This window comes from Gadus macrocephalus, chromosome 21 (genome assembly GCF_031168955.1).
Source record: "Gadus macrocephalus chromosome 21, ASM3116895v1".
Lineage (NCBI taxonomy): Eukaryota > Metazoa > Chordata > Actinopteri > Gadiformes > Gadidae > Gadus > Gadus macrocephalus.
Genome location: NC_082402.1, coordinates 18378439 through 18402017, shown reverse-complemented (window position 1 = coordinate 18402017; position 23579 = coordinate 18378439). Strand labels below are relative to the sequence as shown.

The 23579-nt window shown below is 47.0% G+C and overlaps 1 protein-coding gene across 2 annotated transcripts in view; it reads left to right on the top strand.

The window, feature by feature from the left end:
* The first annotated feature begins 733 nt into the window (after positions 1-733).
* The window catches only part of cad (carbamoyl-phosphate synthetase 2, aspartate transcarbamylase, and dihydroorotase), a 46613-nt gene continuing 23767 nt past the window's right edge, over positions 734-23579 (top strand). For both annotated transcript variants that reach the window (XM_060042081.1, XM_060042080.1), the window contains exons 1-16: positions 734-1150; positions 2296-2435; positions 2616-2745; positions 12949-13091; positions 13171-13312; positions 13529-13700; positions 16776-16961; positions 18146-18255; positions 18699-18841; positions 19139-19270; positions 19405-19638; positions 20463-20684; positions 21987-22175; positions 22392-22516; positions 22599-22732; positions 23082-23194. In XM_060042081.1, the coding sequence (XP_059898064.1) occupies positions 1069-1150; positions 2296-2435; positions 2616-2745; positions 12949-13091; positions 13171-13312; positions 13529-13700; positions 16776-16961; positions 18146-18255; positions 18699-18841; positions 19139-19270; positions 19405-19638; positions 20463-20684; positions 21987-22175; positions 22392-22516; positions 22599-22732; positions 23082-23194 (2397 nt within the window). In that variant the 5' untranslated portion in view covers positions 734-1068. The remainder of the gene's footprint in view (positions 1151-2295; positions 2436-2615; positions 2746-12948; positions 13092-13170; positions 13313-13528; positions 13701-16775; positions 16962-18145; positions 18256-18698; positions 18842-19138; positions 19271-19404; positions 19639-20462; positions 20685-21986; positions 22176-22391; positions 22517-22598; positions 22733-23081; positions 23195-23579) is intronic.

Below are 23579 nucleotides of genomic sequence, written 5' to 3'. Positions count from 1 at the left end.
GTCTGGTCTAAGGGTGGTGGCTGCAATCTCAGGTGGAAAAATTAGTTGCTGGCCAACATCGACTAGCATCTTCCAACCCCGGGCCTTGGCTAGCTGCCCAGCGTCTGGTTTGGGAGGGGGGTGGTTGGGCTTATTCTGTCCCTCTCGGATGAATGTTGGTGCTGTGATGGGATTTGTTGTTCCTCTTAACTTATTAATGCACATCTTTTTGTTGGATAATGTTTCATTTTTATTGGGAGGTGAAATGCTTACAGGAAAGGAACAGATCCTAGTTTGTGTTTGACACTGTCAGAAAATGTTTATCATCCATTTGAAAAGTGCAGCTGTGAATTAGTAATATCAAGTCCAGCCTGACTGCACAACGTTTCCATCTCTTCGGTTTCATGTTTTTAAAGGTAACCATACGTTCTCCCCGTCATGGTTTATAATTAATAGACCTGACCAAACTGATAACACACAACCCGTGTATTTATACCCGTGCATATTACAGAAGGATCATCAATGTGGCTCTAAAATAAGTTGTTTTGCCAGAGCCCAACTTATGCAAACAAGACTAACATAAAATAGTACTAAAATATTATCTATATTTAGATGTTGCATGCAAGACAAGTTCATCTTAATCCAATACAAACCAAACAAGTTTGGATGGGAGCGCTGTCTCCTCCACTACCAAGCCTCCCATTCCCCCCGACGTGGTGACGTCTTCACACGACGCTGTATCACTCTGGTCGGATTAGTCCACTCTGCTTTGGCGTCGGGGGATCCGTTGTACTGTCTGGTCGGATCAGTCCGCTCTGCTCTGCTGCATGGGAACGCGTTGTACTGTCAGCGTAGGGATCTAAAGTCATTGGTTTTTACATCGTATTGGTTATTCGTGTATCCATTCTTTCGATCAACACACGTTGTGCTGAAACACGTGGTATCCCCCCCGGTGTTATTGGTGCTGTGAGCGGCCCCCGTAGAGCAGCGTGGGCTTCACGTGTACAGACCATCAACGTGGAGAACATCCTCCAGCTACAGCCCATAAACCAGCTCGCTGTCCCGAAGCCGAACTAAGTTCATTAAAGAATGGCGTCCTTGATTCTGGAAGATGGGACCGTGTTCCGAGGTCGGCCTTTCGGGGCCGACGTGTCGGTGTCGGGAGAAGTGGGTGAGTTGGGCTAGCGTTGTAGAGGAGGTATCGGATTTATATATCTTAAATATATCTTATATTCACCATCATTCACATGTCAGTGGGCATTACACGTATAATGTTAACAGTAGAAACCCTCAAACTTTTCGTGGACCGATGACTTTCATTCAGCAACTTCCGTAGTGAGTACCCACCGGTGGAGAGTAGTGCAAGAGTAGTGAGTATCCACCGATGGAGAGTAGTGAATGAGTAGCGAGTACCCACCTGTGGAGTGGAATGAATGAGTAGTGAGTGCCCCCCTGGTGGAGAGTAGTGAGAGAGTTGTGCGTACCCCCGCCGGTGGAGAGGAGTGAGTACCCCCCGAACCCCCCCCCCCCTGCAGAGTAGTGAGAGAGTAGTGAGTACCTCCACAGGTGGAGAGTAGTGAGTACCCCCCCAGTTGAGAGCATTGAGTACCCCTCCGGGTGGTGAGTAGTGGGAGAGTAGTGAGTACCCCCCCGGGTGATGAGTAGTGGGAGAGTAGTGAGTACCCCCCCGGTGTAGTGTGAGTAGTACTCACGACCCTCCACAGGAGGTACCCACTACTCTCGAGAGTAGGGAGTAGTGAGACTCACTGAGTACCCACCAGTGTCATATCCACTTGTCTAAAGTCCTGAGCTAGTACAAGCCAAGCTGCTAACACACACGTTGTCCTGGCTGGCTCCACGCAGTGGGCGTTACGCACTGTGTGCTCCTGGCACAGGTCTGCAAGTTTGAGCAGGAACAATAACTTGATCCTCATTTATTTTTTGAGGAAAGAAATGATCAGCTGCTCTGCCTTCTGGCCTTGACAGCATTGCATCTCTTAAGGGCTCCACATACAGTACACAACCAACAATACACAACAAGCATCCACGAGCAACAATTAGTTGAGTTTGATAAGTCATGTGTCATTAACGTATACAATGACGCCAGGTCTCTCACACTATACGTATCCTTCATTTATGCATTAAACATATGAAGAACTGCTAATGTTTACTAACTTTGATCTCATAATGAAAAATATGTTTTTACACAAAGTCAACCTCGGAAAAAACATCCCCAAAACCCACTCCGGTGGTTTTTTTCATGCCTATATTGCCTAAACATGGTTCAAACAAAAACGTGTGTGTGTGTGCTTCCAGTGTTTCAGACGGGCATGGTGGGATACCCTGAAGCTCTGACGGACCCCTCATACCGCTGTCAGATCCTGACGCTCACGTACCCCCTGGTCGGGAACTACGGGGTCCCCCACGATGAGGAGGGCAAGTTTGGACTCAGCAAGGTGAACCCACAACCGCCAATTTATTCTTTTTAATCATTGGTATCATGTATTTTAATGATCTGAAACACTTGGACCTAAGAGGTCAACATACTTAGTGTTCGTAATAGATCGTCATCTATATTGGCTGATTTTCTATTGAATCCATACTGGTGACCATGATACATCTATTGTCTTTCTCAGTGGTTTGAGTCGTCCAGGATCCATGCAGCAGCTCTGATAGTGGGGGAGCTGAGCCGGTGTCCCAGTCACTGGAATTCAGCCATGTCTCTGGACCAGTGGCTCAGAGAACAAGGCATCCCTGGGCTAGAAGGTCAGTTGGGCTGCAACAAATGCAACTAACAACTAGCTTGTAGTTCCTCTAACGGCCTATAGGGTTTCAGTGTAGAGACTAGCATGCAGTGGGGCCTACTTCAGATCAACATTGAAGGGGTCATAAATATTTTGTTCAAATGTGTAGCCTTATCACTTCTTCAAAGTCCTGCTTTCAGAATTTGGGGTATAGAACCGTAGTTCATAAAGTATTCACATATTATTTATTATATTTATTATTTTATTTTCCAAATTGTGGTTGAGCTGTATGATAATCAGGGACGGCTGGTATAAATGGGCTAACAGGGCTAAGCCCTCCCTACCTTTTACAGTAAAAATGAAAAAATACTAAAAACCTTAGAACATATTGTTTTAAATTTTGGTAGAACCTAAAGCAGCAACTGCACCAAAAAGTGACAGAAAAACCCAGGAAATATGATATATCTTGGGTTTTTTCCTGTGAATTGGCTAAATGTATTCAACCCAAGCGGAGTAGCGTAAGCTTCCATTCAATTTTGATTGACAGGTATCGGGACACGCCCCCTTCATATGCTTCCCATTTGGGCTAAATTAGTTTAGCCCAAATGGGTCATTCAGGCCAAGCACAGTAGCGTAAGCGGCAATTTCATTGTGATTGACCGGTGTTGTGACACGCCCCCATTTGGGCTAATTTCATTTAGCCCAAGCACAGTAGCGTAAGCTTCCATTGACGTTTGATTGACAGGTGCCCTGACACGCCCCCTTCATATGCTTCCCATTTGGGCTAAATTAGTTTAGCCCAAAGGCTGACCTTGGACTTGCAGCTAGCACAGTAGCTACAGTACAGTGACCTCGACCAATCACAGCACAGTAGCGCAAGTGCAGTATGGTGGACGTTAGCATGAAAATGAACGAAGTGGATTATTTAACTTCTAATCGGTTTTCTTTAATGTCTTTGGAGGAAAAATTGGAAGTGAAGAGATTGGGGACACATCATCCAAACGATGTACATCACACTAATTAATTAAATGCTGACTCATCTATATAACATCTTATTATTACGCTGTGCATTACGGAATGCACTGCTTTTACTGTCAGGAGTGCGGTCAGAATATGGCCGTTTCGTATCGAAACATTAACGTCACATCCATGTCCTTCATCATTGACGGCGACACAGACGTCTCTACCAAAGAGTGTGATCGGCTACAGCCGCATTTTGCGCAAAGGGAGACCGGTCAACATTTTAATTGTTTAATACTTTAAGCACAATTTTTAGTTTAGTTCGAAATGTTCAATTTCAGCTCAGTGAAGCACTTTAAACACCTTATTTTTCTTTTTATTTATGATTGTGCTTCAAATAAAGACACGCATTTCTCTACACATTATTCTTGTTTAAAAATCATTGACATTATATGAAAGTTATGAACAGAGATATAAAGGTGACCTCATGGCGTCTGGAGCCCTGTGAAGTATTGATAAATGTAATGCATTCGTTAGCCCACCCACCCAAAATCACCACCAGCCGTCACTGATGATAATTGATTGATGTATGAACTGTTCCATCAATTGACAAATCCATTTTACAAGTGCGGTAAGAGTGGTGGGGCGTGCACTTATTTTCCTTAATTTTCCAGAACTTATTTAGAAATGTAGAAATCATGGAAGTAACTCACCAGGTAGTACGCAAGAACAGACTTAACACTGCTCACTCGCATCGTCCAGCGGATGGGGCAAAGCGGGCGCAAATTGTTCCCACCTGCAGGCTTATGGAAAGAGTCAAACCAAGCCAGTCTTTTTGGTTACTCTGTTTGTTTTGATCAGCTCTTTGACTGTCTTAATTGCATCTCGGCCAGAGCTGGGCGATTAATTGATTTTTATTCGTAATTTGAATTTATGGTCAATCGATTGTTTAAAAAAGAATATCGATTACTGAAAGAAAAAAAAAAAGTGGGTTTGGCTAAAGTCTGTTGCAACTGGTGTTGTTTTTGGTGGCCTGTTTTTAACTTTTAGTTTCTAGTCTAGTGTTTGCGTCGAGCTGTCATTTTAGTTTTTATTAGTTGTCACGTTTAGTCACACTTTTTTCAGTCTAGTCAAGTATCAGTTTACTAAAAGTCTGAGCATTTTATTCTTATTTTAGAATTATCCATGACTATTTTAGTCAAATAAAATTGTATTTCAGTCTCTTTTAATAATGCAATTCTATTTAACTCAGTCAATATAGTATAAGTACCTAGTAGTATGGACTAAACCAACAGTTATTTTAGCCAAACCCATTTCACAATTCAAACAAAGTGATCTTATTATTATATTATTGTTACCTTTTATGCTGCGTTCAAACCTCATCCTCATCCTCATCGTCATCCGCTTATCCGGGGTCGGGTCGCGGGGGGAGCAGCTCAAGCAGGGGGCCCCAGACTTCCCTTTCCCGGGCCACATTGACCAGCTCTGACGGGGGGATCCCGAGGCGTTCCCAGGCCAGTGTTGAGATATAATCTCTCCACCTAGTCCTGGGTCTTCCCCGAGGTCTCCTCACCACTGGACGTGCCTGAAACACCTCCCAAGGAAGGCGCCCAGTGGGCATCCTTACCAGATGCCCGAACCACCTCAGCTGACTCCTTTCTAAGTAAAGGAGCAGCGGCTCTAATCCGAGTTCCTCACGGATGGCTGAGCTTCTCACCCTATCCCTAAGGGAGACGCCAGCCACCCTTCTGAGAAAACTCATCTCGGCTGCTTGTTCCCGCGTTCTCGTCCTTTCGGTCATCACCCAGCCCTCATGACCATAGGTGAGGATAGGAACGAAGATCGACCGGTATTTCGAGAGCTTTGCCTTGCGGCTCAGCTCTCTTTTCGTTACAACGGTGCGGTAAAGCGAACGCAATACCGCCCCCGCTGCTCCGATTCTCCGGCCAATCTCACGCTCCATAGTACCCTCACTCGCGAACAAGACCCCGAGGTACTTGAACTCCTTCACTTGGGCTAAGGACTCATTTCCTACCCGGAGTAAGCAATCCACCGGTTTCCTGCTAAGAGTCATGGCCTCAGATTTAGCGGTGCTGATCCTCATCCCAGCCGATTCACACTCGGCCGCCAGCCGATCCAGTGAGTGCTGAAGGTCACAGGCCGATGATCCAATGAGGACCACATCATCTGCAAAAAGCAGTGACGAGATCCTCAGACCACCGAACTGCAACCCCTCCCCACCACGACTACGCCTCGATATCCTGTCCATGTATATCACAAACAGGATTGGTGACAAGGCGCAGCCCTGGCGGAGACCAGCACCCACCGAGAACGAAACTGACTGGCTGCCGAGAACACGAACACAGCTCTCGCTTTGGGAGTACAAAGATTGGATGGCCCTGAGGATAGACCCCCTTACCCCATACTCCCGCAGCACCTCCCACAGTTTCTCCCGGGGGACCCGGTCATACGCCTTCTCCAGATCCACAAAACACATGTAGACCGGATGGGCATACTCCCAGGCCCCCTCCAGGATCCTTGCGAGAGTGAAGAGCTGGTCCGTAGTTCCACGTCCGGGGCGAAAACCGCATTGTTCCTCTTCAATCTGAGGTTCGACGATCGGCCGAACCCTCCTTTCCAGCACCTTGGAGTAGACTTTACCAGGGAGGCTGAGAAGTGTGATACCCCGGTAATTGGCACACACTCTCTGGTCCCCCTTTTTGAACAGGGGAACCACCACCCCGGTTTGCCACTCCTTTGGCACTGTACCCAACTCCCACGCGATGTTGAATAGGCGTGTCAACCATGACAGCCCCTCAACACCCAGAGCCTTTAGCATTTCTGGCTGGATCTCATCAATCCCTGGGGCTTTGCCACTGCGGAGATGTTTGACTACCTCAGTGACCTCCACCAGGGAAATTGACGACGAAACACCATCAACCTCGAGCTCTGCCTCCAACATAGAGGGCGTGTTATTCGGATTCAGGAGTTCCTCAAAGTGTTCCTTCCAACGTCCGACGACCTCCTCAGTTGAGGTCAACAGAGTCCCATCCTTACTGTACACAGCTTGGATGGTTCCCCGTTTCCCCCTCCTGAGGTGCCGGATAGTCTTCCAGAAACACTTTGGTGCCGACCGAAAGTCCTTATTTCTCCCACACCCGCTGCTTAGCCTCCGACACGGCAGCCGCTGCAGCCCTTCGAGCCTGTCGGTACCCTGCAACCGAGTCAGGAGTCCTCCAGGATATCATATCCCGGAAGGCCTCCTTCTTCAGTCGGACGGCTTCCCTGACCACCGTAGTCCACCACGGTGTCCGAGGGTTACCGCCCCCTGAGGAGCCTAAGACCCTGAGGCCACAGCTAGCCACCGCAGCTTCAGCAATGGAGGCTTTGAACACCGCCCACTCCGGCTCAATGCCCCCAACCTCCACAGGAATGCCAGAAAAGCTCAGCCGGAGGTGTGAGTTGAAGATACCTAGGACGGGGGACTCCTCCAGACGTTCCCAGTTCACCCGCACTACTCGTTTGGGCTTACCAGGTCTATCCGGAAATTTCCCCCATTCCCTGATCCAACTCACAACCAGATGGTGGTCGGTTGACAGTTCCGCCCCTCTCTTTACCCGAGTGTCCAAAACATGCGGCCTCAGATCAGATGACACGATCACGAAATCGATCATCGATCTTCGGCCTAGGGTACTCTGGTACCAGGTACACTTATGAGCACCCTTATGTTCGAACATGGTGTTTGTTATGGATAATCCATGACTAGCACAGAAGTCCAATAACAAACGACCGCTCGGGTTTAGATCAGGGAGGCCGTTCCTCCCCACCACGCCTCTCCAGGTGTCTCCATCGTTGCCCACGTGGGCGTTGAAGTCTCCCAGCAGAACTACGGAGTCCCCTACTGGAGCCCCATACAGGACTCCATTCAGGGTCTCCAAGAAGGCCGAGTACTCTGAGCTGCTGTTTGGTGCATACGCACAAACAACAGTCAGAGTTTTCCCCCCTACAACCCTTAGGCGCAGGGAGGCGACCCTCTCGTCTACCGGGGTAAACTCCAACACCGCAGCGCTCAGCCGGGGATTTATGAGTATCCCCACACCCGCCCGGCGCCTCACGCCCTTGGCAACTCCGGAGAAGAATAGAGTCCAACCCTTATCCAGGAGTACGGTACCAGAGCTGAGACTGTGCGTGGAGGTAAGCCCCACCAGATCTAACTGATAGCGCTCCACCTCCCTCACAAGCTCCGGTTCCTTTCCCCACAGCGAGGTGACGTTCCACGTCCCCAGAGCCAGCTTCTGCCGCCCGGGTCTGGTCCGTCGAGACCCCTGACCTTCGCTGCCACCCATGTGGCTGCGCACCCGACCCCAACGGGTCTTCCCACAGGTGGTGGGCCCATGGGATGAAGAGAGGGGGGGTGCCACGTAGTTTGTTCGGGCTGTGCCCGACCGGGCTCCGTGGCAAACCCGGCCACCAGGCGCTCGCCATCGAGCCCTCCGTCTGGGCCTGGCTCCAGACGGGGGCCCCGGGCTTCCTCCGGGCCGGGTCACATCTCCTCTTTTTTCGTTATTCATTGGAGTTTTATGAACCAAAATACCCATTTGTCGCCCGTTCGCGTTGTCGCCCAAGTTTTGTTGCGGGACAAATCATAATCTGTCGCTGTGCAAGTTTTGTCAGGCGAATTTGTCGCAACGATCCCTTTCTCCTCCATGCTGCGGTCACCACGGACTGCACTGCAGGGAACTGTTGGCCGCCTGAACGCTGACTGGCTGTTACGTTACGCACTGCACTCAGTGGTCACGCTGAGGAACGCTGATTCACTGTCATCACGCGAATGTGGCGACAAAGTTGAAATATTTCAACTCGAGCGAAAGTGTCGCGCTGCAAATCCACGTGAACGCGCTCGCCCGTGCCGGGCAAAAGTGTCGTGCTTCAAATCAAATCTTGTTGCGGGTTTTCTCTAGCAAAAAGTTAGACCGATTCACGTCTCTATTTTGACTTTGTATGGAATCGTGTCGCCCCTTTGCGTTTGGTGTGAACGCACACTTAGACTCAAGACTACATCCATTCCAGACACGGAAGACCCTCTGATTTGAATTTACAACGTATTTGGAACCAAATATTTTAACAGATATAGCAACTAGGGATGGGCAAAATGATTATTTTCCGGGAACTAGTTCTTTCAGTTCAGTTCACTATAACGATTCGTTTGTTTGATTCGTTTGTTTTGATTCGTTCGTTATGTCAGATTACGTAATTTGACAGGGAATCTCACAGGCGTCTGCCTCCCCCGCGAGACGGCCCTGAGCATAATTTCAGCGGCTCTACCCCCCGTGAAAATCGACAAGATATACTATATAGTATAACCAAACGTCCCACCAATATATATACCACTTGCTTACTCTCTATATGTCATTCATGGTTTTATATTTATAATTGTATTTTTCTTTACATTTAATTCTTCATTATTCAGGCATTACAGAACTTTCATGGTCATAAATAAAAAATACGAACTGCAGTTTAATTTCTTTGTTTGTTCTTGAATTGACGTAGAATGGAGCAAAGACTCCTGGGATTGGGAAATGCGTTTATCCAATAAACAGATGGAGGTCAAGTCTAAGCCGTTTTGGGGGGTTGACTCTGGAACCTCTGTACCCTCATTTGCAACTTGCTCATCATCGGTCAACTGCTCTTCTCGTATTTGCGCTCTTTGTGCCACATGATGAGCATTGTGGTCCTCTGCCTTTCTGACAAGATTCTGTACTTTGTTGTCATCATTTCCAGAATGGTTTCAGCTACACAAGGGTCCACACAGCATGCTGCTGCAGGAAGTGGTGAGAAGTGTCAGCTGTTGTGTTAAGAAACACACTATGTGCAAGTGAGATCTCCGACAGGTGGTTTTTGAGATCCAGGAGTGCTGGCACAACAAGGGAAAATTTATTGAGTGTCACTTTCAAGTGACTTAGTGTGCTCCGCAAATGGCAGAAGGTCTCTCAGCATCCCGGTCTTCTGCCACTCACTGGGCTGCAGGCTGTCCCAGCCCATTTACTCAGCCACAGATGTGAGGTGCTCCTTGACTTTAAGACAGCGCAACACCATAGCAAAGCACCTTGACCACCTGGTGGGACAGTCTTTTACCAGAACCAGAGCACACTTCTGCAGATCCTTCTGGATCATATTCACTACAAGCTGTACTGTGTGAACCACGTATAGGCCCCTCTCTATGGCTCTGTATTCGTATCTATAAAGAAACATAACAAATTTACATATTTAACCATTTAAGCCCTTATATTGTTTAACCCAATGAAATAATTCCAGTCGTTAACTTTCTATATTTAGTTTGTATGTATATGAAATTAAATCATGACTAGTTTCATAAATGCTGAATGAATTTATAGCATAATTTCACCCCCCCTTCCCTGCTGCTCATAGTGACCATTGGCATCGTTGTGCTCCGCCTCAGAGTCCTATTCAGAAGTTGTGGCACTTGCAACATCTGCATGTGTTTGGAATGAGGGCACCATATTGCTGCCATTGTCAGGCATTGTTGTGAGGACCTTCTCTCTGGGGATCCCCCATTCTTCCATTGACTCCTCTATAAGTGTACTACTCGACTCTGCAGTGTGAGTGTAAACCATCTCCTTCAGGTTCAGGAGTTTGTGGTGAGCCTTGTTGTCCTCAGGGTTGAAGTAACAGGTGCTTACTCCCAGGAAGGATGCTGTAAACCCCTTTTTAGTCCAAATATCCAACCCTGTAGTTATTCTGCATGCTGTGGCCAGGTTTTGTTTGATCTTTTCCTTCTCTTTGTACATTTTAAGTTAAAAGTTGCAAGTCTTTGTGGCACTTTTAACTTTTTGTCCATTTTCAACAATTCGTGCTGGGACTCCTGTGCGACCTATCCACTGCGCTATCCCCTCCTCTTTGGTACGTTGCTCTGGGGAGTGGTTGTTCAGAAATCCTTAACACTAGTTGGCTTGTCCATCTTCCTGGGCAGGACTTGCTTCACTGATACTCTTTCTGGAATCTAGCACAGGAATAGATACAATGTCAGGACAGATGCAGCCTCTGGAAAATCGAACTGTTGTAAATTTGGAAGGGGGGCCGGGTCAGAGTGTGTGAGCCGGAGGCAGAGCGGGAGAGAGATAAGCAGAGTAACGAAATAGTAGCCAGCAGGCGCGGTTCGAAACTGCTGTACATCTAAAGCTAACGTCTAAAGCTAAGTACAGTTACGTTAATGTCTTGACTTACCTCGATTTCATGATGGAATGCCTTGAGCTGTCTGTTTTTATTCGTCAACAATATTGCATCATGTATTTAATTATAGTTATTGTCACATGACCAACGTTTACGTTGCGTCTCTTCTCGTTTTCCTCATGTGATAAAGGTTAGTTGACGACAATATTTAGTCATAATTTTTGTTGACAAAACTAACACTAGTTGCAACCAAATTTGGCTTTTGTTAATTGATCTTCAAATAAAATCTAAACTTAGAAAATACATATATTTGTTATTTATAAAAAAAAAAAAAAAGATTTAAAGGTCCCATGACATGAAAATCTCACTTTATGAGGTTTTCTAACATAAATATGAGTTCCCCTAGCCTGCCTATGGTCCCCCAGTGGCTAAAACTTGCGTTCAACCAATCCAACCATTTCTTCTCTCGCTCTCGCTCTCGCTCTCGCTCTCTCTCTCTCTGGAAGTTTAATTGCATGTCATGAATATTCATTAATTTTTTTGTACCAAACCCGACTCAGAGGGCATTCATTGCTATTAGTGACAACGAAAAATCAATGAAAAACGTTGAACTGACAACTTTAAGCAATGTAACACGAGTGTGAGTGGGGTTGTTATTTTATTTTTATTTTATTATTGGGGGGGGGGGGGGGGCGCGCCAGAGGATCAGGGTAAGGTCAGGGGGGCGTTTGCTCAAAAAAGGTTGATAACCACTGCGATACATCCACTGTAAACAGAGCGCATGGTACCGTGGCTACAAGCTGCTCAGGGCCACACCCCCACCCTCCTCCTTGACCCGCCTCCCTCCTCCTCATTTGCATTATAGCTACAGACTCCAAAACAGCGTATTTGGGGGAAGCTCAATGTGCGACTGGCTCGGAGTGGCTGTAACTCTGCACCACGGCTGAATTTCGGTAACGTCTTTGAATACTGTGTTAGTTGCCCACTAATACCTATATTAAAGAATACATAAAATAGCATGTCATGGGACCTTTAATCGATAAATCGGGTTTGGTTTGAAAAAAATTGATTTTATTGTGTTAATTTTTCAAATGGCATCTTGGAAGGCAAGGTTCATGTTGTGGCCATTACAATTAGGGGTGGGAAAAATAATCGATTCTTCGATGCATCGCGATTCTTGCTAGAACGATTCCGTCTCGATGCAGATAAATTAATAATCGGAATAAAAAACAACAACCCTAACCCTTTTTGCCTGCTGCAACATTCTGTTCGCCAGAGAGGGATAATTTTTGTAATTTTAAAATCATTGAATTTATCTTCAGTGTATTGGCCAATCTGATTTGTCTTGACACGATTGCGATTCAGCCTACGCATAGCATGCGTGCAAACTCACAGCCAGACACAAGAACTCCTTCTAATTCAAGAGCAGCTTTTCCTTTAATGACATATAAAAGAAAGATTAGAAATAAAATAAAACTGAAACCTATTTTTTACATTCTTCCATATTGTGTTATAATGCAAGCTGCATTGATTATTGCATTGTTCATAGGAAGTCATATTTGTGACAAAGCTATCTCTCTCATGTAATATTAGATAAGTTAATTCATCTGTTGATGTCTTAAATGATCATCACAAAAGTAGGAAGTGATTAGCAAACTGAGTAGCAAACCCAGATGTATATACCATATATATTTTTGAAAATCACGCATGGAAATGTACATAAAAAAAATTGTTGCATCGATAATCGCTTCAGAATCGAATCGTTGAGCTCATAATCGGAATCGAATCGTTGAGCTCATAATCGGAATCGAATCGTGAGGTGCCAAGAGATTCACACCCCTGATTACAATGCACGTAAATTGCCTCTTCTTGTATGATCTTGACCTTGTGGGAATATGCTGCATCACAGCTGATGTAAATCGTTTTTAAGAACTTGGATGGCTCCCCCTGCCTTCACCACTATGTAAAGGATGTCGGTTGAGTTTACTGTCCAAAACAGTCATTTCTCAAAAGGATCAGAGGTTAAATGGGTGAAAGCTGTGGCTGATCTGCGGTCATTGTTATCCCACCTCAGGAGTGGACACCCGCTCCCTGACCAAGAAGATCCGGGAGAAGGGGACCCTGCTTGGCCGGCTGGTGATGGACGGCACCGCTGAGTCCAGCGTTCCAATGGACAACCCTGACCAGAGAAACCTGGTCAGGGAGGTCTCCATGAAGGTCAGTCCCTCACTCCCTCCCTCTCACTGTCACTCTCTCTCTCACTCTCTTAATCATGATTTGTGTCCATGATCTCCAGGATCCTCGCGTGTTCAACGCAGAGGGTCGTCTGCGCATCACGGCGGTGGACTGCGGCATTAAGTACAACCAGATCCGCTGCCTGGCGGAGCGGGGGGCCTGCGTCACTGTGGTGCCCTGGGACCACCCTCTGGACAGTACAGGTCAGCAGGTCACAGCCGTCCCGGGGCAATCCGTCAGATTGACCTGGAGATTAGTTATGTCAAAGTCAGATAAGTGAATGCGAGTGAGGTTCATTGTTTCGTGATCCCCATTGATGTCAATAAATGTGGAACAGCTCGAAGATGAACTGGTAATGACCAGTGATCAGCACAGTCCCCCACCCCCCACCTCACCTTCCATGTTTAAATCCATTGTAGATTTTGACGGGCTGTTCATCAGCAACGGGCCGGGCGACCCCCAGTTCTGCCAGGCCACCATAGAGAACGTGAGGAAGGTGGTGTGTGTCGAGCAGCCCAAGCCTGTGTTCGGTATCTGCCTGGGACACCAGCTGCTCTCCCTGGTCATCGGTGCCAAGACCTTCAAGATGAAGTCAGCAGCCTTCTCTCACTTACACCAACACAATACAATGCAACACTATGGGCTGACATTCCACTGTTACGCAGATGACACTCAGATTTACATTCACATCAAGCCTGCACACATATTGTCTTTATCCAACCTGGTCTGCTCCTTAAACGCCATTAATTGGATGACTCAAATCTTAATAACTCAATCAAGATAAAACTGAAGCTATTCTGATTTCCACCCTTAACATTTTGAAAAATGTTAGGGGAAAAAATAGAAAATCTTAAGTTATCTATCCCCGGCTATTTCACCACCTCACATCTGGGTGTAATACTGCTCTCCACTCTCTCTCATTCGATTCACACATCTTAATAATCACCAAAAAGTCTTTCTTTCATCTAAAAAGCACCTTCAAACTCTGCCCCTCCGTAAACTCAACTGAAATTCTGCTGCAAGACTACTCACCCACATCTGGTTCTTGGTTCACATCACTCCCATCCTCCAGCAGTTGCATTGGCTCCCTGTCCACTACCACATTCAATTCCAAATTTTTCTCCTTGTCTATAAATCACTTCATAATCTGGCCCCATCCTATCTATCAAACCTCCTTACTCCATACCGGAAATCCTGCACTCTTCGTTCTTTAGATGTCTGTTTCTTAGCAGTCCCCACATCTCGGCTTCGCTCCATGGGTGACAGTTAGTGGTGCAACGGTTCACTGGTTTCCCGTGATCCGTACGGATCAACCCTCACGGTTTGGGACGCAAGTGATCTGCAGATCGGCTGATAAAAAAAAAAGAAAAAAAAAAAGTTGTGCGTTCACGTGATCAGCGCATGTTTAAAGGACAATTCCGGTATTAACAACATCAAGTATCGTAGCAAAATACAGTTTCTGTTGTGTTTTATTTGGCGTTCCGTAAATCCCATTGAAACCGGAACCGGACACATTTATGTTTGGTTGTAGTCTTTTCGCTCGGTTCTCCGTATCAACAGTAGGGCTAGAACCGAGCGAAAAGTCTACAACCAACCCCCTTGCAATGAGCAGTGAGTCTTCCAACCGAAATCAATGGATTTACAAAATGCCAAATAAAACACGACAGAAACTGTATTTCGCTACCATACTTGATGAAAAAAAAGAAGATGAGGATGTCTGCATTGCCTGGGGAGAGTGTAGACTCTAAACTCTCCCCAGGCAATGCAGAAGTTGTAAATCCAGGGTTAGGGATTATTTACTATCCATGTTAAAAGAAGTGTGTTGACCTGGAGATACGATATTAGGATTCAATGCCTCAGACTGCGATTTTTTTTTTTAATTGACTATGCTTAAAAGAAGCAGGATTATTACCTAACTTGTCACTTTATTTTGTTTTGACACATTTGAAGATTTTATTTAAAGTCACATTTGTCGTATCTTTTTTGTTGTTGATCCGAAAATTATCCGACCTGTGACTCAAAAACCGTGACACAATCCGAACCGTGAGTTTTGTGATCCGTTGCATCCGTTGACAGGGCTTCAGTGTGGCAGGCACAAAGTGGTGGAATGCCCTGCCACTCGTGATGCGCCAAAACACAACCTTATCTACTTTTAAAACAGTTAAAAACATTTTAGTTTAGCTTTCCTTTCCGCCTCCTGATTTCTACTGCTTCACTGCCATGATTATTATCCATGTTTTTACTTATCATCCCTACATCTTGTGTACACTTTATGCCCTATGTTTAGTTTGTTACCCCTCTGAGTATCTCTGTGTGTTTTTCCCTTTGTACCTTGCATCCATGTCCATCCTTCTCAGTCTCAGCCCTGTATGCTTGCTCTCTGACTGTCCCTGTCTGACTGTAATATGTCTATAGTGTCAGTGTCTTATTGCTTGACTATATGTAGTTTGTTTGGTCTTTTATGTTATTTTTAAAGTGCCCTTGGATACCTTGAAAGGCACTAAATGTATTGGTATATTATTAAGTGGAAACTAGCTTAAAGCAGATAACTCTTAATGAACAACATCATTAGGTATTCGCATAATATCTTGGATACCTATTGTATTTCTGAGAAATCATATTACCTATTTGTAATGGGTAATATTGACATGTCACTGCGAATCAGTGGCTGAGGCTGCATGTGGAATACCTATCAAGAGTATTATGAATTATTATCTATGCACTTTCAAACTAGATAAAGATGTAAGCCCAGAGTCGGATGGCCTGTGGAGTATTCTGCTATGTCATAACACAGGGATAACGAAGCCCTTCTCCTGACCCCTGCGCAGTAGCTATATGAATGGTTGGAATTGGCTTTGGCTAAAAGCGTATGCTAGATGACCTGAATGTAAACGTAGCAGCCCTCCTCAAATCCTCTTTCCCCCCACCTCCTAAGACACCAGAGCAATGTGCTGTGAATGTGAGCTTGTACCTCATCAGGCCTGCCCAGGGCTCGTCCTCAGAGACTACCACCTCTTGTTATGAGAACTCGGGACAGTGTTTGTGTGTGTGGCCTCCTAAAACAGTCTTGAAGAATTGTTGCTGGGACTGTAATACAACTGCAAGGTCGCAAGGTGTGTATTGTGAGAAAGCCCCCCCCCCACCACCACCACCACTGCCACAATAAAACATTCACAGACATTATTGATGGGAAATAGCCCTTATCTGGAGTCGCATGACAGGATTGCTTGGTTTGTAGAAAAAATCCCCTTAGTTTGTGAATGCTGTCATGCTGGACTAGATTGTGTGTGGGACATTTCGGCAGATGTGTGAACTTCTCCTTCCGTTGGGACGGGATTAGGCAGGGTCCTCAAGATATGAGTTGCAAAGTTTTTTTGAGTGTCGATGTGATATGTTTTGTGACGTTCTCTAGTGCGACTCTGTCAATATTACGATATTAGGATTCAATATTGAGTGTTGTCACGTATGGTTTAAAGTTGGGGTTGGAGGTCTACAGATCTCGATGTCCTGTAGTATTTAAACGGGTTAATTCAGAAAGTTGATGCTGATTGACCATTAGCCAATCTGCTATATGGTCCTCTGTAGGACGGTTCCCCTGTGGTCTGTACCACTGGCTGCAGTTCCGTCGTTAACAGGTGTAATGAGCCCCGCCCCCTACGTCCTCAGGTATGGTAACAGAGGCCACAACCAGCCCTGCATCCACAAGGGCACGCAGCGCTGCTTCATCACCAGCCAGAACCACGGCTTCGCTGTGGACCCCCTGACCCTGCCCCCGGACTGGGACGTCCTCTTCACCAACGCCAACGACCAGACCAGCGAGGGCATCGTGCACAACACACAGCCTCTCTTCAGGTACCGGGACTAGCACTACCCTCACAGGAAGGTTCTCCAGGTACCGGGACTAGCACTACCCTCACAGGAAGGTACTTCAGGTACCGGGACTAGCACTACCCTCACAGGAAGGTACTTCAGGTACCGGGACTAGCACTACCCTCACAGGAAGGTACTCCAGGTACCGGGACTAGCACTACCCTCACAGGAAGGTACTCCAGGTACCGGGACTAGCACTACCCTCACAGGAAGGTACCCCAGGTACCGGGACTAGCACTACCCTCACAGGAAGGTACTCCAGGTACCGGGACTAGCACTACCCTCACAGGAAGGTACTCCAGGTACCGGGACTAGCACTACCCTCACAGGAAGGTACTCCAGGTACCGGGACTAGCACTACCCTCACAGGAAGGTACTCCAGGTACCGGGACTAGCACTACCCTCACAGGAAGGTACTCCAGGTACCGGGACTAGCACTACCCTCACAGGAAGGTACTCCAGGTACCGGGACTAGCACTACCCTCACAGGAAGGTACTCCAGGTACCGGGACTAGCACTACCCTCACAGGAAGGTTCTCCAGGTACCAGGACTAGCACTACCCTCACAGGAAGGTTCTCCAGGTACACTGACCCAGACCAGAAGGTTCTCCAGGTACACTGACCCAGACCAGAAGGTTCTCCAGGTACACTGACCCAGACCAGAAGGTTCTCCAGGTACACTGGAACAGACCAGAAGGTTCTCCAGGTACACTGGAACAGACCAGAAGGTTCTCCAGGTACTGGGACAGTGACCCAGAAGGTTCTCCAGGTACTGGGACAGTGACCCAGAAGGTTCTCCAGGTACTGGGACAGTGACCCAGAAGGTTCTCCAGGTACTGGGACCCTGACCCAGAAGGTTCTCCAGGTACTGGGACCCTGACCCAGAAGGTTCTCCAGGTACTGGGACAGTCACCACTAGCCTAGACCAGAGGTTATTTCCGGAGATGTTTCTTTCCTCCTTTTTCTTCACATGACCACAATGTCTGGATGTAATTCAACCTCAGAACAAACACTGATGTGTGGACAACACACAAAAACAATTCCTTAAATCCTTTTTGTGAATGTTTAAGCTAGAATTCTTCTGCCTCTACAGAGTTCTGCGTTCTTTCTATAACTTGTTTGCTGCTATGACCGATGTTCCTAGCGACCTTCTCTCTGTTTCCTAGTGTCCAGTTCCACCCGGAGCACATGGCCGGGCCCACCGACCTGGTGGGTCTGTTTGACGTCTTCATCGACACGGTCCGCGACCACAAGGAGGGACGGCCGGGGACATCTGGTAACGACAAATTCATGTTCACATCAACAGAAATACGCACCTGGAATATTTGGTATATGAAAGTGTATTACTTTGTTTATCAAAAGTAAAATATAAATCTTTGTTATTATGATGACCAGGGAGGGTTGGACAACCTAGTGTAAAGCACAGCGCTACCAAGTCAACCCTTCCCTTGTGTAATAGAAAATATAAAGGATAGACGCAGTCACAGTAGGTGCAATTTAAGACATTATGAATCGGGCAATACAATTACATTATTTAATACGTTTGCAACCACAAAAAGTTGAAACTGTGGTTATAAGCTTCATTAAACAGCTAGTAATCCATCATTTATAATTGTCTCCAACAGTTCCCTGGCACCGATGCGTAGAGGGAAGCAATCTAAACTGTAGCGGCATGAAAGTGTTGTGGTAATGGAGTTTGAAACCCTTCTTGTGTTCCAGTAAAGCAGAGGCTGACCGACCACCTGACCTTCCCCGGGTCGCAGAAGCCAGAGGACTTTGTCCGGCCCAGGAAGGTCCTGATTCTGGGCTCTGGGGGGCTCTCCATCGGCCAGGCCGGGGAGTTTGACTACTCCGGTTCCCAGGTAATGCTCTCACCTCGCAGCTCATGCGTCTCATGACCGAAAGTTGTAGTGAATGGTAGTAACAATGAATTAAGGTTATTTACACTTGATTTTTTAAATGTCTATAAATAATTTGCCCTTCTTGCATGTGCAAAATTTTATGTAGAGCTAAATGCATAGAGTTTAACCGGGCGTGCGAACGTGATTCAATTATTAAAGTTTTTTGATTGAGAACAACTCCCACAATTCTATTGTTGTGGCAGAACGGTTTTGTGTTAAATGTTTCCACAAATGTTTAATGATGTTCTCCTCTTCCAGGCGATCAAGGCGTTGAAGGAGGAGAACATTCAGACTGTGCTGATCAACCCCAACATCGCCACCGTGCAGACGTCTAAAGGACTTGCCGACAAGGTCTACTTCCTGCCAATCACTCCGGAGTACGTCACACAGGTGAGCCCGGCCTGGGATTGGCTGTTTGAACCGTGACATGATGGCTGCTACAACAGATTCAGAGGTTATCGCAGGCTCGGGTCCACACAGTTTAATGACAGTTTAACCCCCCCCCCCCCCCCCCCCCCCGACAGGTGATAAAGAACGAGAGGCCCGACGGCGTCCTGCTGACGTTCGGCGGGCAGACGGCGCTGAACTGTGGCTGCGAGCTCACCCGGCTAGGGGTGCTGGAGAAGTATGCGGTGCGCGTGCTGGGGACGCCCGTGGCTTCCATCGAGATGACGGAGGACCGCAAGGTGTTTGTGGAGAAGATGGAGGAGATCAGTGAGCACGTGGCCCCCAGCGAGGCGGCCCTCTCCGTGGAGCAGGTGAGGGAGACCTGGGGGTGGTGGTGTCGATTCTCCTAGAGCGGTTCGTCGGGGGCTCCTCAGCATCTGGCTGAATCAGTGCATCAATGGATACACGCAAAATGATGTGCTGTTTATTTATTGTGTGGCCATATCTTTAGTAATATTGCTGTTGCAATGGCTTAATGCGCATTCCTGCTCTGTCCCTCCCCTTTCTCTCGCTCTCTCTCCCTGACTGTAAACCTGTCTCTCTCCATGGCTGTATATCTGTCTCTCTCCCGTCTCTCTCCCTGACTGTATACCTGTCTCTCTCCCGTCTCTCTCCCTGACTGTATACCTGTCTCTCTCCCGTCTCTCTCCCTGACTGTATACCTGTCTCTCTCCCGTCTCTCTCCCTGACTGTATACCTGTCTCTCTCCCTGACTGTATATCTGTCTCTCTCTGACTGTATACCTGTCTCTCTCCCTGACTGTATATCTGTCTCTCTCCCGTCTCTCTCCCTGACTGTATACCTGTCTCCCTCCCGTCTCTCTCCCTGACTGTATATCTGTCTCCCTCCTGTCTCTCTCCCTGACTGTAAACCTGTCCCTCTCCCTGACTGTATATCTGTCCTTCCCTCTTTGTCCCTGTCTGTATATCCCTCTCTCCCTGTGTGTCTCTCTCCCTCCCTGTCTCTCTCCCTCCCTGTCTCTCTCCCTCCCTGTCTGTCTCTCTCTCCCTGTCTGTCTCTCTCTCCCGGTCTGTGTCTCTCTCCCGGTCTGTGTCTCTCTCCCTGTCTGTCTCTCTCTCTCCCTGTCTGTCTCTCCCCGTCTGTCTGTGTCTCTCCCTGTGTCTCCTCCTCCCAGGCGCTGGCGGCCGCAGAGCGGCTGGGTTACCCGGTGCTGGTGCGTTCAGCGTTTGCTCTCGGTGGACTGGGCTCCGGCTTCGCCAACAACGGCGAGGAGCTTATCACGCTGGTCACAGCGGCTTTCGCCCACACTACACAGGTCCTAGTGGACAAGTCGCTCAAAGGCTGGAAGGAGATAGAGTACGAGGTGGTCCGAGATGCCTACGATAACTGTATCACGGTAAGGTTTCCCTATCTTGAATACAAAACATTACACATTTCTGTAAGAGGTGGAAAATCTAGATAAAATAAATGTCATAAAATATCAATACTAGGGCTGTAACGATGCATAAACTCACGATTCGGTTTGTATCACGATTTTTGTAAAAATCTAGATAAAATAAATGTCATAAAATATCAATACTAGGGCTGTAACGATACAGAAACTCACGATTTGGTTTGTATCACGATTTTTGACCCACGGTTCGATACATCCCACGATTCTTTTAAATTTAAAAAGCATTTTATTTAAACAACACTTGTATACCAATTAACTTTATGTAACATTTAATAACAAATAATTTGGAACACTGAACAGATTTGAACAGAAAGAATACTATTAAAGTATAGCTAAATTAATAAAGAAATAACCAAAGATTGCAGTTGGAGGATGCTTTTTGCTGGTAGGCAAAAACCCTCAACTGTTTGGTTGGTTTAGTCAAATATCCTTATTAGTGCTTCTTATTAGGCTATGTAGCTTAAATAATGACATAATCAGGCCGTATAGAATGCATCATGTTTAATAGCCTAACTTTCAATAAATGGGGAAAAACATGAACGTCTAACATGAACGTCGCAATAACGAGGCATAGTGTTACGAGTAGCATATGTGTGTGCGCGAGATTGGCAGTGTGCGTATGCGTGTGTGAGTGACGTCGGCGAGTGAGTGGACGAGCGAGGAGAGCGAGCGGTAGCGCGTGTGTCTAGTGAAGAAGCGAACGAGTCCGGTAGAATAAAGTACCCATCATGTCAATAATCGGTGGCCGCTTCATTCCGACCTATAAGCAGACAGACTGCCAGTCAAATCACACAAAACAATAGAGACAGGATCACAGAGGCAATTCTTTTCGCGCTTGGCCCACTCTGGATAAATGTCGTTCATATCGCATATGAGGACTTCGACGGCTGTGGAGAAATGCAATCCTCCGTAGCCACGGAGAGCTGTCATCACAGAGAGGGCATCTCGTCGCATAATTACGGCATCGATAAGAGGGGGCGCTGTCAGCAGACTATTATTTAGACAATTATTAGCAAATTTCAAATAATTTGACCGGAGAGTTAGAAAGGGCTTTTCTGCCTTCTCACACCGCGAGACAGGTTCGTGGCTTTGAGTGTCGCGATTTCGGTTTTGATACGCGTATCGTTACGCGTATCGTTACAGCCCTAATCAATACCCATTTGTATGTTATGTTATCTCAGACCTAGGCAATGCGATGTATATAGTACATGTATTTCATGTGTATGCGTTTGCTGCTGTTTGTAGGTGTGCAACATGGAGAACATCGACCCCCTGGGCATCCACACGGGAGAGTCCATTGTAGTGGCTCCAAGCCAGACGCTCAACGACTACGAGTACAACATGCTGAGGAACACTGCCATCAAGGTCATCCGACACCTGGGCATCGTGGGAGAATGCAACATCCAGTACGCCCTCAACCCAGAGTCTGAGCAGGTGGGTGGGGGCTCACAGCAGCACCTGAGCTCTGGGTACACGTGAACACGGGGGGGGGGGGGGGGGGAGGGGGGAGGTTAGCCTGGAGTTCAGTTCTTTATTCTTCCCCGGGAAAAATGAGGTGTTCTAGATGATTGCAACATGTTCTATCATGCGTGTGGCCTGTATTACAGCTATGACCCGATAAATAACCACAGAACCTTTTTCCTTCTTCAGTACTACATCATTGAGGTGAATGCCCGTCTGTCTCGGAGCTCGGCGCTGGCCAGTAAGGCCACTGGCTATCCTCTGGCCTACGTGGCCGCTAAACTGGGCCTGGGGATTCCTCTCCCTCTACTGAAGTGAGTCTCTTAGCACAGGAACAAAACAAAACCATGCATCTTTCTGCATAGTGCGATCATAAACCATGTTGTTCACCTCCAGGAACTCTGTCACCAACTCCACCACGGCTAACTTTGAGCCCAGTCTGGACTACTGCGTGGTGAAGGTCCCCCGCTGGGACCTCAGCAAGTTCCTCCGGGTGTCCACCAAGATAGGCAGCTCGATGAAGAGCGTGGGTAAGAGCCCCCAGCCTGGGCCTCAAAGGCCTGGGTTTGAGGCACAGGTTTTGATATTTGATAGTATGTGCTGTTTGAGGAAATGCTTATGGAAGCGTCTAGTGCAGCCCTGTGTATACAAACGTATGAACCCCCTTATGATTTGGACTCTTAATCACCACTAATGTTGACTCTTTTTGAACGATGTGAGTGGAAGCCATTTAAGTCAAGAGTGACTGGATCCATCCTAGGGCCCCGGGGCCCTGAGAGTTGGTACCGCTGCACCACGGTCACTGGCTCTGTTCCTCGATGGGCGCCTCACACCGTGGCAGAGTGAACACTCCCACTGTCTTCTCAACCGTCTCGTCAGGTGAGGTCATGGCGATCGGCAGGCGCTTCGAGGAGGCCTTCCAGAAAGCACTGAGGATGGTGGACGAGAACTGTGTGGGCTTTGACCACACCATAAGGCCGGCTTCGGAGTCCGTAAGTAAAAGGGACAATTATGGTGCCAGATCACTTGAAATTTTGCCAAAAGCCCAAATAAGTGTCCTAAATTCGCTTTGGCTAGAAATACTATGGTGCAAACATCGGATGACGCTTGTCTATGATTCTGTATCCGTCCCTATTCAAATAAACCTTAAATAAGAGGGAAGGTTGATGTATCATGTATTTTGCACTATTGTAACACGTGTTGTCGCTCATGTTTCATGTTACTTATCTATTGGAACGATAAACATATCATGTATATTGCAACTGTTACTAACTTGTATTTCTGATTACATTTTGATCGTATTCTTGGTTCTATGCCTAACTTGCATGTTGCTTTAGATAAAAGCATCTGCTACATGACTTAAATAGTTGAAAGAGC